At 44.9% G+C, this 18,769-nt stretch overlaps 1 protein-coding gene across 6 annotated transcripts; it reads left to right on the top strand.

The window, feature by feature from the left end:
* The first annotated feature begins 326 nt into the window (after positions 1–326).
* On the top strand, positions 327–17,308 carry LIG3 (DNA ligase 3). 6 transcript variants are annotated; one of them, XR_015703439.1, is made up of 20 exons: positions 327–476; positions 880–1,458; positions 1,955–2,092; positions 2,927–3,124; positions 3,571–3,722; positions 4,528–4,694; positions 5,337–5,414; positions 5,528–5,696; positions 6,383–6,538; positions 7,013–7,144; positions 7,926–8,005; positions 8,469–8,556; positions 9,542–9,619; positions 9,890–10,013; positions 10,405–10,547; positions 11,399–11,473; positions 12,074–12,220; positions 13,270–13,444; positions 13,573–13,701; positions 14,365–14,456. XR_015703439.1 is itself a non-coding variant. In XM_087751609.1 (20 exons), exons 2-20 carry the CDS (start codon positions 900–902, stop codon positions 15,509–15,511), a joined length of 2,985 nt encoding a protein of 994 aa, XP_087607735.1. In that variant the 5' UTR covers positions 327–476; positions 880–899; the 3' UTR covers positions 15,512–17,308. The 6 variants fall into 6 exon arrangements, 4 of the variants coding, with proteins under 4 accessions (XP_087607735.1, XP_087607736.1, XP_087607737.1 ...); XM_087751609.1 differs by lacking the exon at positions 13,573–13,701 and adding an exon at positions 15,278–17,308; XM_087751610.1 differs by lacking the exon at positions 13,573–13,701 and adding an exon at positions 15,278–17,308 and having other exon boundaries at positions 883–1,458.
* Positions 17,309–18,769: the final 1,461 nt, after the last annotated feature.

The following is an 18,769-nucleotide window of genomic DNA, read 5'->3' on the forward strand; positions in this document are numbered from 1 at the left end:
CCTTGGAGGGCCAATATGGTGATGCCAGGGATAGGGCATTCCCTCAGACCTGCCCCAACTTGGCGCAGTGCTCTCGGAAGGCCGATTTTGGAAGCCGACAGCAGGACATCACCTCACACCCGCTACCGCAGATCCGCCCGCCCGCCCGCCTGCCGCGCGCTATCGCCTCAGCCCAAGGGGGGAAGGCGCTGGCCGGCGCCTGCGCGTGGCGGGCCGAGGCAGGGGGCGGGGCCTGCCCCGGGGGGCGGGGCCAACTCCCGCAGCGGCGCGTCACGCACGCGCAGGACGTTGGGCGCCACTTTCGGGCGGAAGAGGTGGGGCGCGGGGCGACGCGCGTGCGCGCTGCTCTACGGAAGCCCGCGGGCCACGGTTAAAGGCACGGCGATGGCGGCGGCTCCGGCCTAAAGCGAGGGCTGGAGGGTGGCGCGTCCGCCGGCTGGAGTTGAGGGCGGGATGGCGGCGCCGTGAGGATCTCGGTGAGCCCTTCGCAGCTGCGGTCGGCGATGGGCAGGGAGGGGCCTGGGGCCTGTAGCGGTGGGAGGCTGTGGGTGGGCCGGGGCGGGCAGGGCGGGAAAGCTGCCGTCGGGAGGGCCGAGGGTCCTGTGTGAGGGGAGAAGGGGCGGGGGGCCTGAGGGTGAGGAGGGGCTGTGGGGCGGGCGTGTGGAGGATCGGGGCCCGTGGGGCCGGCTCAGGGGGCGATGGAGGCCGTTGGAGGCGGGGGCCGCGTCCCAGATGGGGAGGCGGCTGTGGGGCAGCCTGGGAGAGAGGGGAGAGGACGGAGGTCTCTGAGGGGCCTCACGTCCCATCCCACACCGGGCATAAGGCACAGGGCCCACAGGCGGCCAGGGGGCGGCTCAGTGTCTCCTCTCTCGCTTGCAGCAGGCACCGGAGCAGGCTGGATGCCCACAGGCAGCAGGACACTGTCACAGGCTGCCCGGGCACTCGGCAGGGGCACAGGACTTTTCTCCCCCTGTACACAGGTCTCCTTGCCAAGACCCCGCCTTTGCTGCGTTGGCCTCCCCGGGGCCAGCCCCAGTTACTGGTACCAGCTGCTGTTGAGGAGCCTATCTCTCCAGTCTGCAGACAGAAACCGGGGTGGTGGTGCCAGGGCTTTCCATTTTTCCCTGCTTTTGCACGCTTGGCTTCGCCGAGCCTGCACAGCTGCAGAGGACATGGCAGAGCAGAGGTACTGCGTAGACTATGCCAAGCGTGGCACGGCAGGCTGCAAAAAGTGCAAGGAGAAGATCGTGAAGGGAATGGTGCGCATTGGAAAGATTGTTCCCAATCCTTTCACGGAGTCTGGTGGGGACATGAAGGAGTGGTACCACGTGAAGTGCATGTTTGAGAAGCTAGACAAGGCCCGGGCCACCACCAAGAAAATCGAAGACATCACAGACTTGGAAGGGTGGGAAGAGCTACAAGATGGGGAGAAAGAATTAATCAACAAACACATCTCAGGTGAGACACAAGGCAGCACCTGGGTCACTTTTCTACTTTACTTATTTTCAAGGTATGCCACTGACTGCCACACAGGCCGTGCCTTTATGACAGAATCTTCACTGATGTATTAGCATGACCTGGTGACAAAGTGGGTAGCACTGCTCAAATTTGTGTCTCAGCCCTATAGGAAAGGGAAGAAGTAGTCACTTCTACAATAGCACTTCTTAATTCATTTGTCACAACTGGCTATGGAGAAGGTCTAGGTGATTTAATTCATGTGCAGATTAATCCCAGGAGGAAGCATCAGTTAGTTTCCATTTTCAGCTTTTTTTTTTATGATCCCTAGTAAATTATGTAGTCTTTTAATCTTGCTATCTGAAAAATGTTCCTTCATTTTTTTCTCCTCTATCCCCAGTTCTTGTAAGACTTGTATGTTGGAGTATATCTTACATAATATGTTGGGTGGTGTATGAGACTGTTTCTGACCGCTGATTTGAACCTCGCTGTTTTACAGAAGCTAATTCCAAGGCTGCAAGTACACCGAAGAAAAAAGTGATAGTCCAAGCTAAGCTCACTGCCACAGGACAACTAACCACAAAAGATCCATTGGCTCTCATCACTCCATCACCAAAGAAGTTCTCTGGCTTCACAGGTAGGACTTAAACTGATTCTGGGAAATCCTTCTCTCCTAATATCAGCATCAGAGGTGTTTTAACTTGGCTCAGATTGGTAGTTCTTTATCTATAGAAGATGGCTTAGTTTTAATTACTTTTTTCAAATCTGGTTTGCCAAAAATTGTTAGTGCTTTCTTAGGCTGTCAGTTTTGAAAGAACTCATGTTTGAGGTTTATAGTATTCCCAAAGAAACAAGGTTTATGCAGTAACCCACATTGCCAGGCTGACTCCACTACTGCCTTAGTCCATTGGCCAACTTCAATCAAGCTGTGAAGGGACAAAGTAACAATATCGCATGTGGAGCTCAAAATCTGTAAAAAATTGGTTGTGAGGGATTCCGGTTGCAGAGTTCATGGAAAGGAGAATGGTTATTTCTCAGCAGCTTGTCCTGAGAAGCAGCTTCCAGGACAGTCAGTGTGTAGCTCTGAACCACCCAGAGCACGTGTTGCCACATACACAGCCAAAGAGATGAGTAGGTGTGTGGGTATTATGAGAGAAGAGGGAATGGGGACATTTTTCTCCCATTTTAGAAATTATCTTAGGAAAACATGTTGCTGTGAAGGGCAAAGGCCTATAAACTAGAAATAAAACAGAAGCATCTACCAGCAGGAATTAGTTTTGGGGTTTTTTTAATGATAATTAAAATTCAAAGTCATGAGTTTTGGTGTAGCACACATCATTATTTACTTCTGAAGCTTCCCCAGCATACTGGGATTGTTCTTTTCAGCTTGCCAAGCAGAGGTGGCCTCAGCTTCAAAGTCTGCACTATATTGTGCTTGCTAAAAAAGTAACTACTTATGTTTTTGATGCAGCCAAGCCAAAGAATTCGGAAGATGTCTCTGCAAACTCTTCCCACAAGTCTAGCCTATCTGCAAAAAAATGTGATCCGAAGCACAAAGACTGCTTGCTGCGAGAGTTCAGGAAGCTCTGTGCCATGGTTGCTGAAAAGCCTAGCTATAACGTGAAAACACAGATCATCCAGGATTTTCTGAAGAAGGGATCTGGAGGAGGTATGATTCCTGCTTGGCATTCTCAGCATATGGAAACCCTCTCAAAATCAACTTCAAAATATTATTTCAAAAGCAAGGGTGAAATAAAATCTGATTGCTGTGTAGTCCAAGCTGTGTGCTGGATGATTTCTCAGCTATGGAGATAATGTTTGCAAAGCGAACTGTTTCTCTAATTAACAAATTCAGGTAAGAATGTCTTAGGCTGGGATAGTGAGGAATGTTTGTAGGTGCCGCCAAGCTTAGTGCTGAGATCAGATTTGGAGGACAATTGTGGATGTTTCCTCTGAGAAATCTCCTTTCATGTGAAGCAGAACAGCATGGTGGAAAGAGGAAGCCCCAGCTGCAGGATTTTTTTTCCCAGGGTCATGCTGATGAGCACAGACAACCAGAGCCTGTACGTGAAAATAAATTGTGACAGTTTCTAATGGTCTGTGTTTTTTTTCCAGATGGTTTTCATGGTGACGTATACCTGACCATTAAGCTGCTGTTACCAGGCGTCATTAAAATTGTTTACAACTTGAACGATAAGCAGATTGTAAAGCTGTTTAGTAGGATTTTTAACTGCAGCCAAGAAGAAATGATCCGGGACCTGGAACAGGTGAGTACAGACAGCAGTTCTCTTAATTTCTGCTGTTTGGTCCCTTGGTATGGAAATTCTATGATTTTTTTTTTTTTTAATCCTAATTGAAAGCAAGATGTGAACTTACCTGCAAAACTTCAGAAAGCAAGACTGAAATATCTAGGCAAGTTGGGCTGCGTCAGCTTTGTCTAAACTGCTTTGTCTAGGGTATTGCTATGTAACTGATTTATGTTACTTTTTGTAACATCACGTATCAAAAACTGTGATTCAAGTAACGGATCTGTTACTGTGAGCTTAAGTTGGTTCATACAATTAAGCTACACTCGTGCAATTGCAAGTGCTCACATGTGTGCATTTAATTCCTGTGCATAGGAGTTGGTAATTGACTATGCATGCTTCTCATTCATTGCAAGATGGAGAAAATGGGTTAATTAGATACGAAGCTAATTCTTTCACCTCTGTTTATTGCCTTGGTATATACTGCCTTCTAGTGACATCACTAGACTGTTTGAGATCCTTGGATTTACAAGTGGATTCATCCTGAGGAAATAAAGGGTATGTGATGCCGCAGCAGTGAAAAATAGAGCAATGAGATGATACTGCTACTCTTACTTACCTTTTTTTGCAAATGAAACACCTGAAAAGATTTATTCTCTGTTGTGGCAGCTTTTTTCTGATGTTTGGTTCCAATTTCTTCATGCAATCCCAGCATCATTCCTGTGCGCTCTCCTACTTATTGGAACCATGTTGAGTCTCCAGTGGCATCTTGCCCATTTTCTAGCCATAGCTCTGACCCATACCCTTATTTTGTTTTTGGAGACAGGGAGATGTTTCCGAGACCATACGCCTCTTCTTTGAACAGAGCAAGTCTTGTCCTCCAGCAGCCAAAAGTCTCCTGACCATCCAAGAGGTAGATGAATTCCTAATCCAGCTATCAAAGCTTACTAAGGAGGACGACCAGCAAAGTGTGCTGCAACATATCACTCGCAGGTAAGGAAAGTAATCGGCCTCTGAAGGTTTACCCTGAAACTAGGGGCGGTTATCTACATATCACAAGCTGGCATAGGTGAAAAACTAATCATAAGCCAGAAAGACTGAACTTAACATCTGTAAGCTGCTATTAGTGGTTTGATTAAGATGCCTTGACTGCTGACCAGCAATGGAGAACATGTATAGCTCCTGTTTGTGCCAGAGAATTTCATCCTTGCCTGTCAAGACTGGCCTGTCAAGTGGCTTGCAGAACTGCCTTAATGGTACTTAGCTGTTAATTCCTAGGTATGTTGGGAAAAGCCTTCAAGCCATTTAGACATGTTGAACGTTCTTGGTCTGGCTCAGTTTGTGTTGATCTAAGGCTGAGGATGTTACTATCATTTACTCTTGATGCATTAAGTGAATTTTGGAAGGTATGTCGACACTGGGGCAAAACTAATACTGGCATTCAAACATAAAGATGCTCAAAAGCCTTTTGGATATTCTCTTGTGCCTCTGTGATGTCACTAGTAACATGTCCTCATTAAACCCTGCAGAAGGGGAGGACCTTTCTTTACAAAGGCCTGGATCAGTTTCTTTTTTGCAGCTGGAATGTAGTTCGGTTAAATGTCTACCATACCTGAATCTTCTCTCGCCCTTCAGATGTACGGGCAATGACCTGAAATGCATCATCAGGCTAATTAAGCATGACTTGAAAATGAACGCTGGAGCAAAGCATGTGTAAGTCTCGCCTTTCATTGTGAGATAAAACCGGAATTGGGCATTAGCCTCATAAGCCAGGAGCGGCAGACCTGCGGCTGATCCATGTTTCCCTCCTCCTCAATTTGTTCAAGGTTGGATGCTTTGGATCCCAATGCTTACGAGGCGTTCAAAGCATCACGCAACCTCCAGGATGTGGTAGAGCGAGTCCTGAAGAACCAGCAGGAGGCTGAGAAGGTGCCAGGGCTGAAGCGGACCCTCAGTGTGCAGGCTTCTCTGATGACCCCGGTTCAGCCCATGCTGGTAATGTTGGCTCCCCTGCCATGGTAACCTTCAGCCGAGCAAGAGATGGGTCCTCATATGTACTGTCAGAGACCCTCACCTTTAAGAGTCAGTAGACGGATAAGTGACTGCATGTAGCATGGGCTAATAGAGTATGCAGTGCTGATTTTTATGTTTAATGCCATTTTATAAAGTGTTTTCTACCAAGAGGGTGGTATTCAATGTACTCAGTACTTGCAGCTTCAGCGACACTGCAGAAGCTGAAATCTTGACTTGTTTTCTGTCCAGATGTGTCTGTCTTGTTTGTTTTTTTGCTGTCATTCCAGAAGTTGATCCTTTGTCTGGAAATAGCGTAAGCTTTTCATTGGATTAGAGATTAGAGAAATAAGTTTGGTTTTTTGTTTGAACAAATCAGAGTTAAATATTTACTTCTGGGCTAAGTGCACTCCTACAAAAGGCACAGTACGTACACCTTTAAGTATTTGGAGGAGATAAACACTGAAAAGCTGTAATTATCTGGGCATATGCAGATGATTCTAAGTAAATGACTAATTAAGAAAAAGAAAACTTGGAGTGGATATTAGAGACCCTGGCCAGAAAGATCTACAAAGGAATTGGTAGTCCATTCATGAAATTAGGTAAGAGTAGCTTTATTTTTAAATATATCAACCAAGTTTGTTTGGAACTTCTCTCTCCACCTTTCTAAGGCTGAAGCCTGCAAGTCAATTGAGTATGCCATGAAGAAGTGCCCAAATGGCATGTATGCAGAGATCAAATATGATGGCGAGCGGGTGCAGGTCCATAAAAATGGAGATCATTTCAACTACTTCAGCAGAAGCCTCAAACCTGTCCTCCCTCACAAAGTAAGCACCAATAAACTGTCTCTTCTGTTATGCCAGCGTTTACCTTCCTCCTCTATAAACACAACTGAGTTTCACAACAGTTTCTATAGGCAGGGAGGATACCTTCTGTTGTAGACTTTTTTGCCTAATTTGTGTAGATACTTGGAATCTGGAAAAGCAACACTTAATTGTAATCAGTTAGTTTTCGTGGACATTAGGAGTTTGAAACTACGGTTAACCTATCTGCCTTAGAGTCCTCTTTATGCACTGCATTTGGGGAGGCTTGATGCCAGGTGGGTGACTTGGTTATATTTGTTCAAGACTCATTTTTCTGTTTGTAGATTGTGCTGTCTGTACCGCAGTAGAAAATAAAGCTAGTGCAGATATGCCTACACATGCCTCAGACGTGCTTCTGGAGAAGACGTCTGCACTGAAGTGCATCCATCTCTTCAGCCAGTAGACGTATATTTTTCTTTTTTTTTTTTTTTTCCCAAGGTAGCCCATTTTAAGGACTTCATCCCCCAGGCTTTCCCTGGTGGGCAAAGTATGATCCTGGATTCAGAAGTTCTTCTGATTGATAACAAAACTGGCAAGCCACTTCCTTTTGGGACTCTTGGCGTGCACAAGGTAAAAAAAAAATAATCCTTTGTTGTGGTTGGAGGCTCTTATTCTGCTGACTTAAATGCGCTAGCATGTGAAATGTTACCACAGGATAATTTAGGAAATCTGGTGCTTACTAAAGCATTTGGGGAAAAAATAAGATCCCTGAGAAGGCTGATGTTAATGAAAAGGTAACGGCTCTAATACAATAGATTTGATATTAACCTGGTCACTAGCAGGACGGTAATAAAACTTCAGCTCAAGATAAATATTAAAAAACCCTTGGAAACTCTTCCAATTCTGTCATTGCTTATCATTGCTTGTGGCAGTGTATGGCTGATTGGAAGACCAGAATTATGCAGAGAGTATTTAGTCCATATGAATATTATGTAGTGCTTATGTCTAGATTAAGTGGTGGTGAGGAAGAGGCTGGTAAAATGAATGTTAAATTGTAAGTGCTTTAACTTAAAGTAGCCATTAATCTGAAGTCTCTGGAATGCTTGTTGGGTTTTTGTTGCAGCAATGGTGACGGATGTTACATTGCCCAAAGTCATTAATATTTGCGGCATTATTTCCCCATCACTAGGAAATTAGCATGTTTTATTTTCTTAGTTTGTGCTTTGATACATTCAGTCTAAATCTTAATTCTCGGAATACTTCTGTCTTTTAGAAGAGGCCTAAGCTTATTATAACTAAAAGACTGTGGAGATAAAAATATATCCTTTTGTTTCTGTTATTTTTCTAAAACTCCATGTTGCTGCTTACTATGACAGCAGATTTCTTTTAATCGGTTTTAATTGTCTTTCAGAAAGCTGCTTTCCAAGATGCCAATGTTTGCTTGTTTGTGTTCGACTGCATCTATTTCAATGACATCAGTCTGATGGACAGGTATGTATCTGGCACAGTCTCAGAGTAGCCTGACAGGTTTTCCAGCATGAACTTTCTGGAATACGCTAGCACTGTAGACGGAGCAGTTCACATTGGCTGTCAAGGCTGGCCATTTACCCCTGTAAAATCAAGACATCCTGGGAGAATCCTTGCTATGCTAAGGAGTTTCACTATGGAGCTCCATCTTGGACTGCAGTTCCAAAATACCAGGATTAACTGCGTTTCAGCTGAACTCAGTGTGGCTCAGTACCCACCTCATCTTATGTCCTCTGAAACGAAATGCACTTTTAACACAAAACTTCTATTTTATAACTACCTGGAGGAAATAAGAATTGATTGTCCTTTCTGGAACTCTGTAGGATACATCATTTAATTATTTAAATACCTCTTCTCAATGTTCACGTCACTGGTACTTCATGTTGTAATTGTTTGCTTGTCCTTAATTATCCGTACCCTGGTTTAGGCCTCTGTGTGAACGTCGTAAGTTTCTCCACGATAACATGGTTGAAATCCCCAACCGGATCCTCTTCTCGGAGATGAAGCACGTCACAGTGAGTTCAATGTTAAAATAGCACGCGTGGCGATCTCACAGATCGCACTCCGGACACTTCATTGCTCCTTTACCACATGGCCTTTTTTATGATTAAAGCTGTAAATCCAGCAATTCCCTGCCTGCCAAAATGGTTCTACTTTTGGTCTCTGTGCAAGACTTCTTGAGCTAGTGTTGTTCAAGAGGGCCATGCCTGTGCTCCCATCTTGTCTCTGCTACAACCGCTTCAGTATAGTCTTAAGTTGCACATCTCTTTTTTTGGTTTCTTAATGATTTTGTAGCCATTGTAACTTTGACATTGTTAGGAGGAGCAAAAGCCTTTTGTAACTTAGTTTGTACTGTGCAATGCTGAGCCGTGTAGAGAAGACTGAAGTATGACTGAAGGGAGCTAGACTGCTTCCAGTTCCCAAACTGGCAACTTCAAGTGCTGCACAGCCCAGGTACATCCTGAGTGCCAAAAACTGCATTTGGACAGCAGCATGCTCAGTTTTTCCTTTGACTGTTCTGTACAAGCCCTATGCCCATTATTTTTCCCCACTGCTACTGATTTCTGTAGCACCTTGGTGCTCCACCTTGGTGGAGAATGCTTAGACATTTGAGGCAGAGAAAGCATTTTGGTGAGAAGAAAAGAGCACAGGTCCCAAGGCAGCGGGACAGAGAAGTAAGCAGGCACTGCCGGCTGACGAAAGTCTGATCTTGTACATATGGGACATACTCGGGACAGAATCAGTGTGGCTACCTCGTCTCTGAGGAGTACTTTTCAACTAACGAACACTTCTCTTCTTGGGACATATTCCCAGCTTAGTCACTGGATGTGCAGCAAAGGGAACACATATGGCACTCTCCTTGGAAAACTATTTTATGAAATTACCTGTTCATCTCTCTGCAGTTGCTTTGATTTTAGTGAACCACTGCTCCCAATAGAAAGCCTGAAGACCACAGCCCTTTGACAGTCTTGAGCTAACCATGATTCCTTTCTTTTTCAGAAAGCTTCAGATCTGGCAGATATGATCACCCGAGTCATCCGTGAGGGACTGGAAGGACTGGTGTTGAAAGACATAAAGGCAGGTTCACATTTACTCTTCACTGATGTATGCTGGGAGTTGGGGAATAACAACAGACAGAGGTCTGTGGATGAAGCACACAAGGCTGAGCATCCTCGAAACATCTCTGGGTTCTTGTCGATGCTGACATCCAATCCAAGTTGCTCCTTATACATCCGAGCGCTGCTGTGCTCTTGTACCGCGAAGCTGGATAAAAGCAAGGGCTATTTGAGGAGACAGCTGTCCACCAGATGATCTTGCTGACTGGGATTCTTGCCTCGTTTTGCACAGGGTAATTATGAACCAGGAAAACGACACTGGCTGAAAGTGAAAAAGGACTACCTAAATGAGGGTGCCATGGCTGACACAGCAGACCTGGTGGTGCTGGGAGCTTTCTATGGACAAGGCAGTAAAGGTAAGTCTCTGGAGTTGGCTTAAGTCAGAGCTCTGTCAGTTCAGAAAACTCTCAAGCTTTTTCCTGTTCCAGGCCTCCTGTAGCATTTGGTCTCCCACCAGAATGAGACTGGTAGCAGTCAGTGACTGTCTGCTGCAGCCCACTACATGCCAGGCTACAAGTTTACTGTGGGTTCGTTGGCACGGCAAAGCCTTGGGTCTCAGGCTGGGCTCTTGTGCAGTGTAGAGGCTCTGTTCAGCTCTGCGTGTGGGAGCTGATGTTGTGAAGCCATCCCAAGCCCAAGGCCCTTTGACTCCCAAAGATGGAAAACAGGTTTAGTTCATTACTTTGCTTTTTGAAAAGCTGTGGCTTGTCCTGTAGATGTGAGCCACCCTGCTCTCCCCTCCTGCAGGTGGGATGATGTCCATCTTCCTCATGGGCTGCTATGATCCCAAGAGTGAGAAGTGGTGCACTGTGACCAAGTGTTCTGGTGGCCACGACGATGCCACCTTGGCACGTCTGCAAACAGAGCTGGATATGGTGAAGATCAGCAAGGTGAGAGGGGCTCTGGCATGGAGGCGATCAAAGGAATGCTCAGCAAAGGGCTTGATAAAAGCCGTCTTCCTGCTGGGCTGCAGTTGAGGTGCTGGCTAAATGCGGAATTGAAGTGCTCTGCTGGGAATGAACAGAGGCTCAATTAGAGTTAAAGCAGATCAACTGCTCTGACACAAGTGAGATGTAGGTGCAGCCAGCTCCTGAGATGAGTCGCTGCCTGAGATTTGTACTCAGAGACTGAGTGGGAAGCCAGGCACCATCTGTTTCCTGCTAAGACAAAGTTTTATTGGGAAGAGCGCAGCAAGTACCGTTTTTTGGGAGCGCATTGCAATTGGTGAAGGCAGTCACTAGATGGGGCTGCAGGTGAGAAATGCTCAAGTCAGACTGTTGTCTTGTGGCAGATAACCTGACATGTTGGAGTTAAGACTTTCTGTGAGTGCCTTATTTAGGTGAGGAATCTTAATTTTTCAAGACTTGACATATAAACAGAGAGCTGGATTTTAACATTTACTTGATATCCTGAAGGCCATTTGCAAGGTTATAGAATCTTAAAAAATGTGTAGTTTTATATGAATCACAATTGGAGCAACGATGTTACTGTTTTGCATATAGAATGACAGCAATGGAGAGCTGTGTTACAGATCATTTTTGTGATTCTCTAGCTAAGAGAAACAGCTGCAGATCAGCGCACCTTGCACTGCAGGCTAAAGCAAGTTTCATCCATACAAAGGCAATGTAATTCCTATATGCTAATCTATTTCTAGGTTATCTTTCAGCAACTTCTTTTGTAGAAATAGGTTCATATATGATCATAAGTGCTATCATTCTGTTTTTGTGCTTTTAATTAATAGGATCCTAGTAAAATTCCAAGGTGGCTAAAAATTAACAAAATCTACTACCCAGACTTCATTGTCCCAGATCCAAAGGTAAGTGCTGTCATAGTCATTTAACTATGTTTTCCAGCCCAGATATAGCAATCTGCTATACTTCATTTAAGTGTACACATTGTCTCTGTTACAAGATTAGTCTTCATACTGGGAAGAGAAAATTAAGCGCAAGTTTTTATCTCTGAATCTTGCAGGTACATTTGAGACTAAGAGCTTCATGAAGAAATCATACCTGCAGCACTTCTGGGAAATATTCTTGTGCATTAAATCCCTGCCAGAAGTGAACTTACTTTAAATTTGAGGCATGAAAAATCTCACTTAAAATGGTTGAAGCACAACTGTAACCCCAAAGTTGCTATTATTTTACGAAATTTATCAGTATGCTTTGTGCTGTGTATGCCCCATAGAAAAGGTGTTATTTAGAAATTGGCATTACGTATTAGTTGAGGATCTCTGACTCACTGAAAAAACCAGAAGTTTTTCTAATGAAGGTGACCAGGGAGGTCAGTTTGTGTATATGGAACTCTGTGCTGGGGCAGGGAGGGGGCTTGTTGCAGAGGCAGAGGAACACAGACGCATTAGCGTTAGTTCATGAGAGAACGCAGGAACGTGACGTGACTTCCTCAATACTGTGTTTAGAAAGCCCCAGTCTGGGAGATCACAGGGGCTGAATTCTCTAAAGCCGAAGCCCACACTGCAGATGGGATCTCCATTCGCTTCCCTCGCTGCACCCGCATTCGAGATGACAAAGACTGGAAGACAGCCACCAACCTCCAGCAGCTTAAGGTGAGTTAACGCAGTGCGTCTGCAGCACGCTCGAGAACAAGTTCTGACAGCAGTCTATATTTAAAGACAAATTCGAATAGCGGGGTATGTAGTGAAGATATCTGCTGACTGGTACCTATGACGGTATCTTACATTTTCCATTTATTCTAGGCTCAGGCTGCTTGCTGGATTATTTTGATGTGAATCTTATTCTTTCATGGGGCATCTCGAGTCTCTTGAGCTGTTGTGTTGTGCACTTTCAGGAAAGTCTGTGCTGGCAGCTAGTTTGTATCAGCTCTTGTAACAGCCTTCATGGTGAGGAATTTCCTTCCTGAAAGAGGTGACCTTTATTCTCTTAAGTGTTTATGGTCATTCGGTCTCCCATTAATTGCTGAGACGGGGGGAGGCATCTGGGAAGTGGCTGAGGGTAGGCTGGCCCAGGTCCAGGCCGCAGTCTGCCAGGGCTGCGGGGCTGCACCGCCCCACGCAGCTTCCTTGCCTCCTTTACTGATAGAGACCGGTTGGCTTGCTGCCATCCCCAGCAGTAAGTCAGCTGTTGATGAGCTCTGTTCTCAGCCTAGTTATTGTCATTTGGGCTGTCTTCGCGCTGCCTACAGGGACACTGGCAGCAGATGTAAGTGCTTGTTATGCCATTGAAGCAAGGAGTGATTCAGCCCACCTGCTGCCCAGCAGTCTTTCTGGCTCTCTATGCAGGTAGGAGAGAGAAAGGTAAAATACCCTCTTCAGACAGACTGTTCCCTGAGGGAGCAACGGGTACTGTTCATCTTTCAGGTCAGGGAGCCGGGCTGTGAAGAGTTAGTCTTGCTCTGTAGCAGATCCTGTGAACACATAGGGCTTTTGGTCCCTCAATGTCAAGCAGCTGGGTGGAATGCAGAGAGCTTGAACAAAGTTGACAGGAAAATGGCTACAAAGAGATGTGGGAAGAAAAAACATGAGCGAACACTTTGGAGGGGGGAAAACAAACAAGAGGAGCACATGCATTAGGGCTCGTGTCTAGTACCAGAGGTTTCACCGTGGCTAAAGGCGACGCTTTGTTTCTGGTGGGACAGGAGCTGTACCAACTCTCCAAAGAGAAGGCTGATTTCAGTGTTGTTGCTGGGGAGGAAGATGAGTCCACGGCTGGCAGCAGTGGAGAGAATGAGGGAAATTCCAGGTCTTCCACACCACACAGCACTATTAAAACTCCCCCAAGCAAGTCACCTGCAAAAGCCCAGAAGCCAGAAGGTAAGGTGGTGCTTTCCAGGGAGAGGAGCCTCAGGGTGCGTGCTCTGTGTTTGAGGCAGGCTGGCTTTGGATCTTTGCCTTCCGTCAGATGCTTGAAGATCCCATGGCAGCTCTCATGTGCACGGCAGGGTTAATGGGCAAAGCTGTTGAGAGCCTTGGTTTGGCCTGCGTTGTTCACAGCGTGGATTGAATAGCCACAGCTCTGAGATGTGCTGGGATTGAGAGAAGAGGGAAGCAGCACTAATGATGCTGTTCAGGTTGGTGCTTAGGCAACTCGTTTAGACAATAAAAGCTCTCTGAGATTATCTGCTACTTAGAACAGATATCTTGAACCTAGCAGAGTCTCAGTTATAGTTAGTACCAAAACTACTTTGGAGGGATTTCTCTAGGACTGCCATCCCTTTTAATCTTATTAGATAAATGCCCTTAGCAGACTGTACAAACTGCTCTGAAGAGCAGACCTGCTGCTCCTGTTCCTGCAGATCACATGCCCTTTGCTTAGATGTTTTTGGCCATGAACCAGTATTTAATTTTATTTGGATGAAATTAATGCATATAATAGGGCACCTGGATGGAGGGGATTTCCAGGTAGTAAATTGCAAAGCTGTGAAATGAGTTTGCTTCACCAGCGCTTTTTCACTGGGGAGTAACTTGCTTCAGGTTTCTGGGCAGCCTCAAAAAGGCGGTGTGGTGACAGCAAGGAGGGAAGTCGAACAGCACCATCCTGGAGATGAGGGCAGGAAGGTGGCCCACACCATTTGCAGTAGAAAAATGTGTCTGATGAGTTACATTCTAATTCATGGATTTTTCACAAAGCGGGGGGGGAAGCCTTTTACCCTCTTTACTTTTCTCCCCCTGCTTTAATACACAACCAATATCTGGACAGAGAGCACAAATGAGACAATTTTTTTGTTTTTTAGAAAGCAAAGCAGTCACTGGATCCCCTCAAAAATCAGAGGAGAAACGAGGGGAGAAGCGAAAAGCATCTGAGATGGATGACAATGGAAAAAAGGTACAGACAGCTGGACAGCAACCACTTTGGGGTGGGAGGAAGCAGAGGCAGTTGCAATTGTCTGTTCACTTTTGCCTTCCATCTGGAAAAGTCTTTGAAATCTTTCTATAGCAGCACCCTAAATTAAAATGAAACGTAAAGGCAGAAATAGCAGCAACAAGCCCCCTTGTAAAGGAAGCGGGTGGTTGCAGCTCTTCTTTCCTGTCAGCAGAGCTGACATACCTGGGTCTGTCACGCTAACGGCCAGTACTCTCTTCACAAGGTCCTGCTCCACAAAGCGCTGCGATTGCTGAGCAGCTGCTCGTCCTGACCGCTGCCTATGGAAGAGTTGGGAGCTGTAAAAGGAGAGAACTGTCCTTTCTAGCCCATAGTGCAGCAAATTGTAGGAGTGGATTAAGAATCACTGAGCTATAATTTCCTGATAAGCCCGGAGTAGTGATTTTGATGTAAACAGCAGGTCCCCTCCCAGTGCGGTTATGCTCTACTTTACAAGCTGATGCTTCTTAAAGACAAAGCCATTAAGGTGATGTTTACCGGACCACATCAGCATCATCACTAAGGGGAATGACGATTCCCCTTAGCTAGGGAAGCACCGGTCAGCTGTAACATCTGGCTTTCAGAGGACCGGCATGGGTGTTGCTCTTGTGTACGATTTAATGGCAGGCCAAAGAGCAATTTACAGTTATTAGGCACGGGATTAGAACGATAACCTTGGGAACTGTGAATGGACTTGTTCATGCCTCAAAGAGTGCAGTGTAATTTCCAGACCAATCTAATGTTTTTACTAACCTGTGCTTCTCATCCTCTTTCACAATGTGCAGACGCTGCTGGACATATTCACTGGTGTGAAGCTGTACCTGTCACCCTCTGTGAAGGACTTCGACAAAATCCGGCGGTACTTTATAGCGTACGACGGGGATCTCGTGCCAGAGTTTGACACGGCCTCAGCAACGCATGTTATAGGGGACATTGATGAGAATCCTGGTGCTAAGCGTGTGTCTCCCAACTGGATCTGGGAATGCATCCGCAAACGGAGACTGGTAGCCCCGTGCTAGCAGTGTGGGGCAGCTGACCAGTCTTGACACAAGAATTCCCTGAGGGGAGCAGCTGAGAACTAGGTAGGTGGAAGAAATGGCAAGATTCCTCTGTGGAGACATGGATAGAAATGAAATGCCTAAGTCCATCAGAGGTAAAGATCCATAGCAACCATCTGGAATTAATTAAAACAAACTCTCTGAAGAAATGTCACTGCTGAATCCATTTTTCTGCCCATAATGTAGAACAATGCGCTTATCTAGGTGCTGGTTTAGTCTCCTTGGGTTTTTAAAGTTCGGGTATTTTTATAGATAAAGAAATAAAACTGAAGCAGTTTCTCCTTTGCTGTCAGGACTTATTTTCCAAAGGTTATTCTCTGCCTGGACAGGAAAACAGACCACCGAATACCTGAAACTGTTGGCTGTAGTGCCAGGGTAATCTTGCTGCATGGCTACAGTTCACAGGAAGGACACGCATCCTCCTGGGTTGACTTTTCTTTCCTGTCTTCTAACATTCAGCACAGCTCTGTATCCAGTAGCAGTTTACACCTCTGCTGTAGGTTTCATAATAAAACTAGGACACCAAATAAGCTTCCATTACAGGAACTACTGTAGCATTATCCAAGCGTCCTCTTGGAGTGTTTGTTTCGTAGAATATGTTACTCATGTTCTGCTATTCATGTTTCGACAAGTAAAAGCTGAGAAAGGAACTCTACCATCCGGATCTTTTAGGATAATTGAGAGACCTCCTTCTCTGAAGCTGTTCAAAACTATTGCAAGTACTTGAATATTAACAAAATGAGGAAGATAGGTTTTAGAAATAGGGGTTCATTTTAACTTAAGTGTTTTGCAAATGACAATGCACGTGTGCTGAATAACTGCGTGAGCCCTGAAGGTGGAGCTGACCAGTTTACTGGTTCCCGTAGTCTCAAGGGTACAGAGTGTGCTCTCCCCTTTGTAATCTTCACAAAGTTACGATTGCACTGCTAAGAAGTTAGTGGTTTCAGTTAACTTTTTTCCTACAACCCCTACTAACTTGTACCCCACCCTCTAATGACATTTAAGCACCTGGTAGCCCGAGCCTTTTTCTGGTTGAGGTTCAGCTGTAGCTGTAGGATCTCTGCTTTCTCTTAGCCTGTTGGCAACAGAGTCAGAAAACAAGGTTACCTAAATCACATTTCAACTTTATTATAAAACTATAAACCAAACTTCTGTACCAAAACTAGTAAGTTTAACCATCATAGTACCGACAGGATTTAATAGAGAATAACATGCCATTTCAAGTAGAATATTAACTTTTAAAATATTTAAACTCTGTACAGTGTACATAAAGCACATAAATATTTCCATTTACTTTATTAGTTCAGATCATTATATTCCTTTGGATCATTAATCCGTTTTCTCCAGATTTTGATTTTCCTTTAAAAACAACTCCATCATATCCATAGTAGAGAATCCATTTTTGCAAAGGAAACAAACACTGTAGTAAGGAAAAAAAGGAAAAGAAAAAAAAAAAGAGAGAGTCCTCCCTTCAGAAAGCACATTTCAGAGTCAGTTGGTGGGTGTATCTTCTCATTCCTAAAATGTCACACATTGATCTGCAACTTGATTTATCTGCTGTAGAAAATAAGCCTACCCTCTACAAGTAAAAGTACATCTGTCCACAGGGGAATAATCTTCCTGCTCAATTCCCCCAGCCCTGAGTTTATTGAAAAACACAACAACATGAATTTTCACAGTGAATTTACTAAATGAGGCGGTTCAACACTTTGTATGTGTATTCCTGAACCTCTTAAAGATTAAAACAGTTACTGCTTACCTGCCTTTTTTTTTTTTTTTTTTTTTTTTTTTTTTTAACATGATGCATTGAATCGTACCGGTACTCTTCTCATGCTGGAAGTCGTTAAACCCTAAGCCAAAGATGAGAGAACCACCTGAACAGGGACAGAGGTAAAACTCAGAATTTTCAGTTCAATAAACCTCAGCAGCTGTTGCATATTCATGGAGTTCAGAGAGGACCTCAGTAGTGCAGAGGTTCTGCTGCCTACTGAGCGACAGATTTCTTCATCTTCAGTGCTTTATTGATTCCAACTTGCAGAGTAGAGACCCTCCACTCCACGCCAGTTGAGAAGGAAGTTGCAACTGGTACAACATTCCATGTTAAAGATTACACAAGTTTAATTTGCTGTTAACATATACTACCACTTATTGCAAAAGTAGATGGCTTTGGTGATCATTTCTGTAACTGCACTTCCACTACTCCAGAAGCTGTAAGCGGACGCGTGTTTTTTATGCTGTTCCTCTGCTGGCAGCCATGCAGAGATTCAGTTTGAACACTAAGTGATCACCTCCCCCGCAAAGGGGAAAGCTAGGCAGGAAAAACCTGCGGCAGAAGGTACTCAGCCTCACAAATGGCTTGAAATGAGTATACAATCCCACGGCGGCTGAAAACTTAAGGCATCAAGACTCTGAAACTTCGCTGTGGTAGCAGCCAGATGGACTGAATGCTTGCAGGAAAACTACGCCAGTTACCATTTTCTCCAGCAAGGCTTCCAAATCAATACGCTGCTCGTGAGGACAGCGGTAAGGGCTTGCAGTCGGCACGTATCAGACCACAGAATCTCCCCTCCACCCTCACAAGCAGAAAGAGTACAAAAGAAATTGCTTTTGATAAGCAGTCTGAATGTAACAGGACCATAAAAATTGAGCAAAGGGGAGGACGGGGGGAAAGCTGATCAGTAAACAGAAGCATCTGCAATGATGATCGCTCATCTCATTGATTCAAGGGAGACAGAGTTTGCTTTCTTCCATGTCTCCCCTCCAAAAAGAAAAAGTCACCTGTACTTAAATATGATTGCGTAGCAATGGAATCCTCACTACTCTTTAGCTGTATGTTTTCCTCACTAAACCCTCTAAAAGACTCAAGCCTTAGATTCGTAGCTCCTTAATCAAGTGAAGTCCGTTGAGTTTTAAAATGATTGCTGGCATATACTGTAAGGAAGCCTGTGAAGTCAAAGGAGTCAACAACAGTCAAAGGAGAATCTTCCTCTTGCTGGCATGTAAACAGAAAACCACCACCACACAAGGTAAGGCTGTATGTTTCAGAGTCTCACCCTTTTTACATTTTTCAATTATACAAAGTCCATTTTCAAATAAAGTTATACATTTTTCCACAATTGCACTAGGCTAGAATTATGCTTATTCTGAATATGGAAATCAGAGGCAGTCTGCCTGTCCTGCAAGCATAAGAATTTAACATTAAATTAAAAACAAAAAAAA

This window comes from Nipponia nippon, unplaced genomic scaffold, assembly GCF_047370975.1.
Source record: "Nipponia nippon isolate SJK-2023a ecotype South Korea unplaced genomic scaffold, ASM4737097v1 scaffold_15, whole genome shotgun sequence".
In the NCBI taxonomy this organism is placed as follows: domain Eukaryota; kingdom Metazoa; phylum Chordata; class Aves; order Pelecaniformes; family Threskiornithidae; genus Nipponia; species Nipponia nippon.

Bases quoted from the DNA above. Each gene is read 5' to 3' on its own strand.
- LIG3 (XM_087751609.1), top strand. From the start codon at position 900: ATGCCCACAGGCAGCAGGACACTGTCACAGGCTGCCCGGGCACTCGGC. The intron at 2,093-2,926 runs GTAGGACTTAAA...TTTTTGATGCAG, and splicing joins GAAGTTCTCTGGCTTCACAG to CCAAGCCAAAGAATTCGGAA. The intron at 14,457-15,277 runs GTACAGACAGCT...CACAATGTGCAG, and splicing joins TGGATGACAATGGAAAAAAG to ACGCTGCTGGACATATTCAC.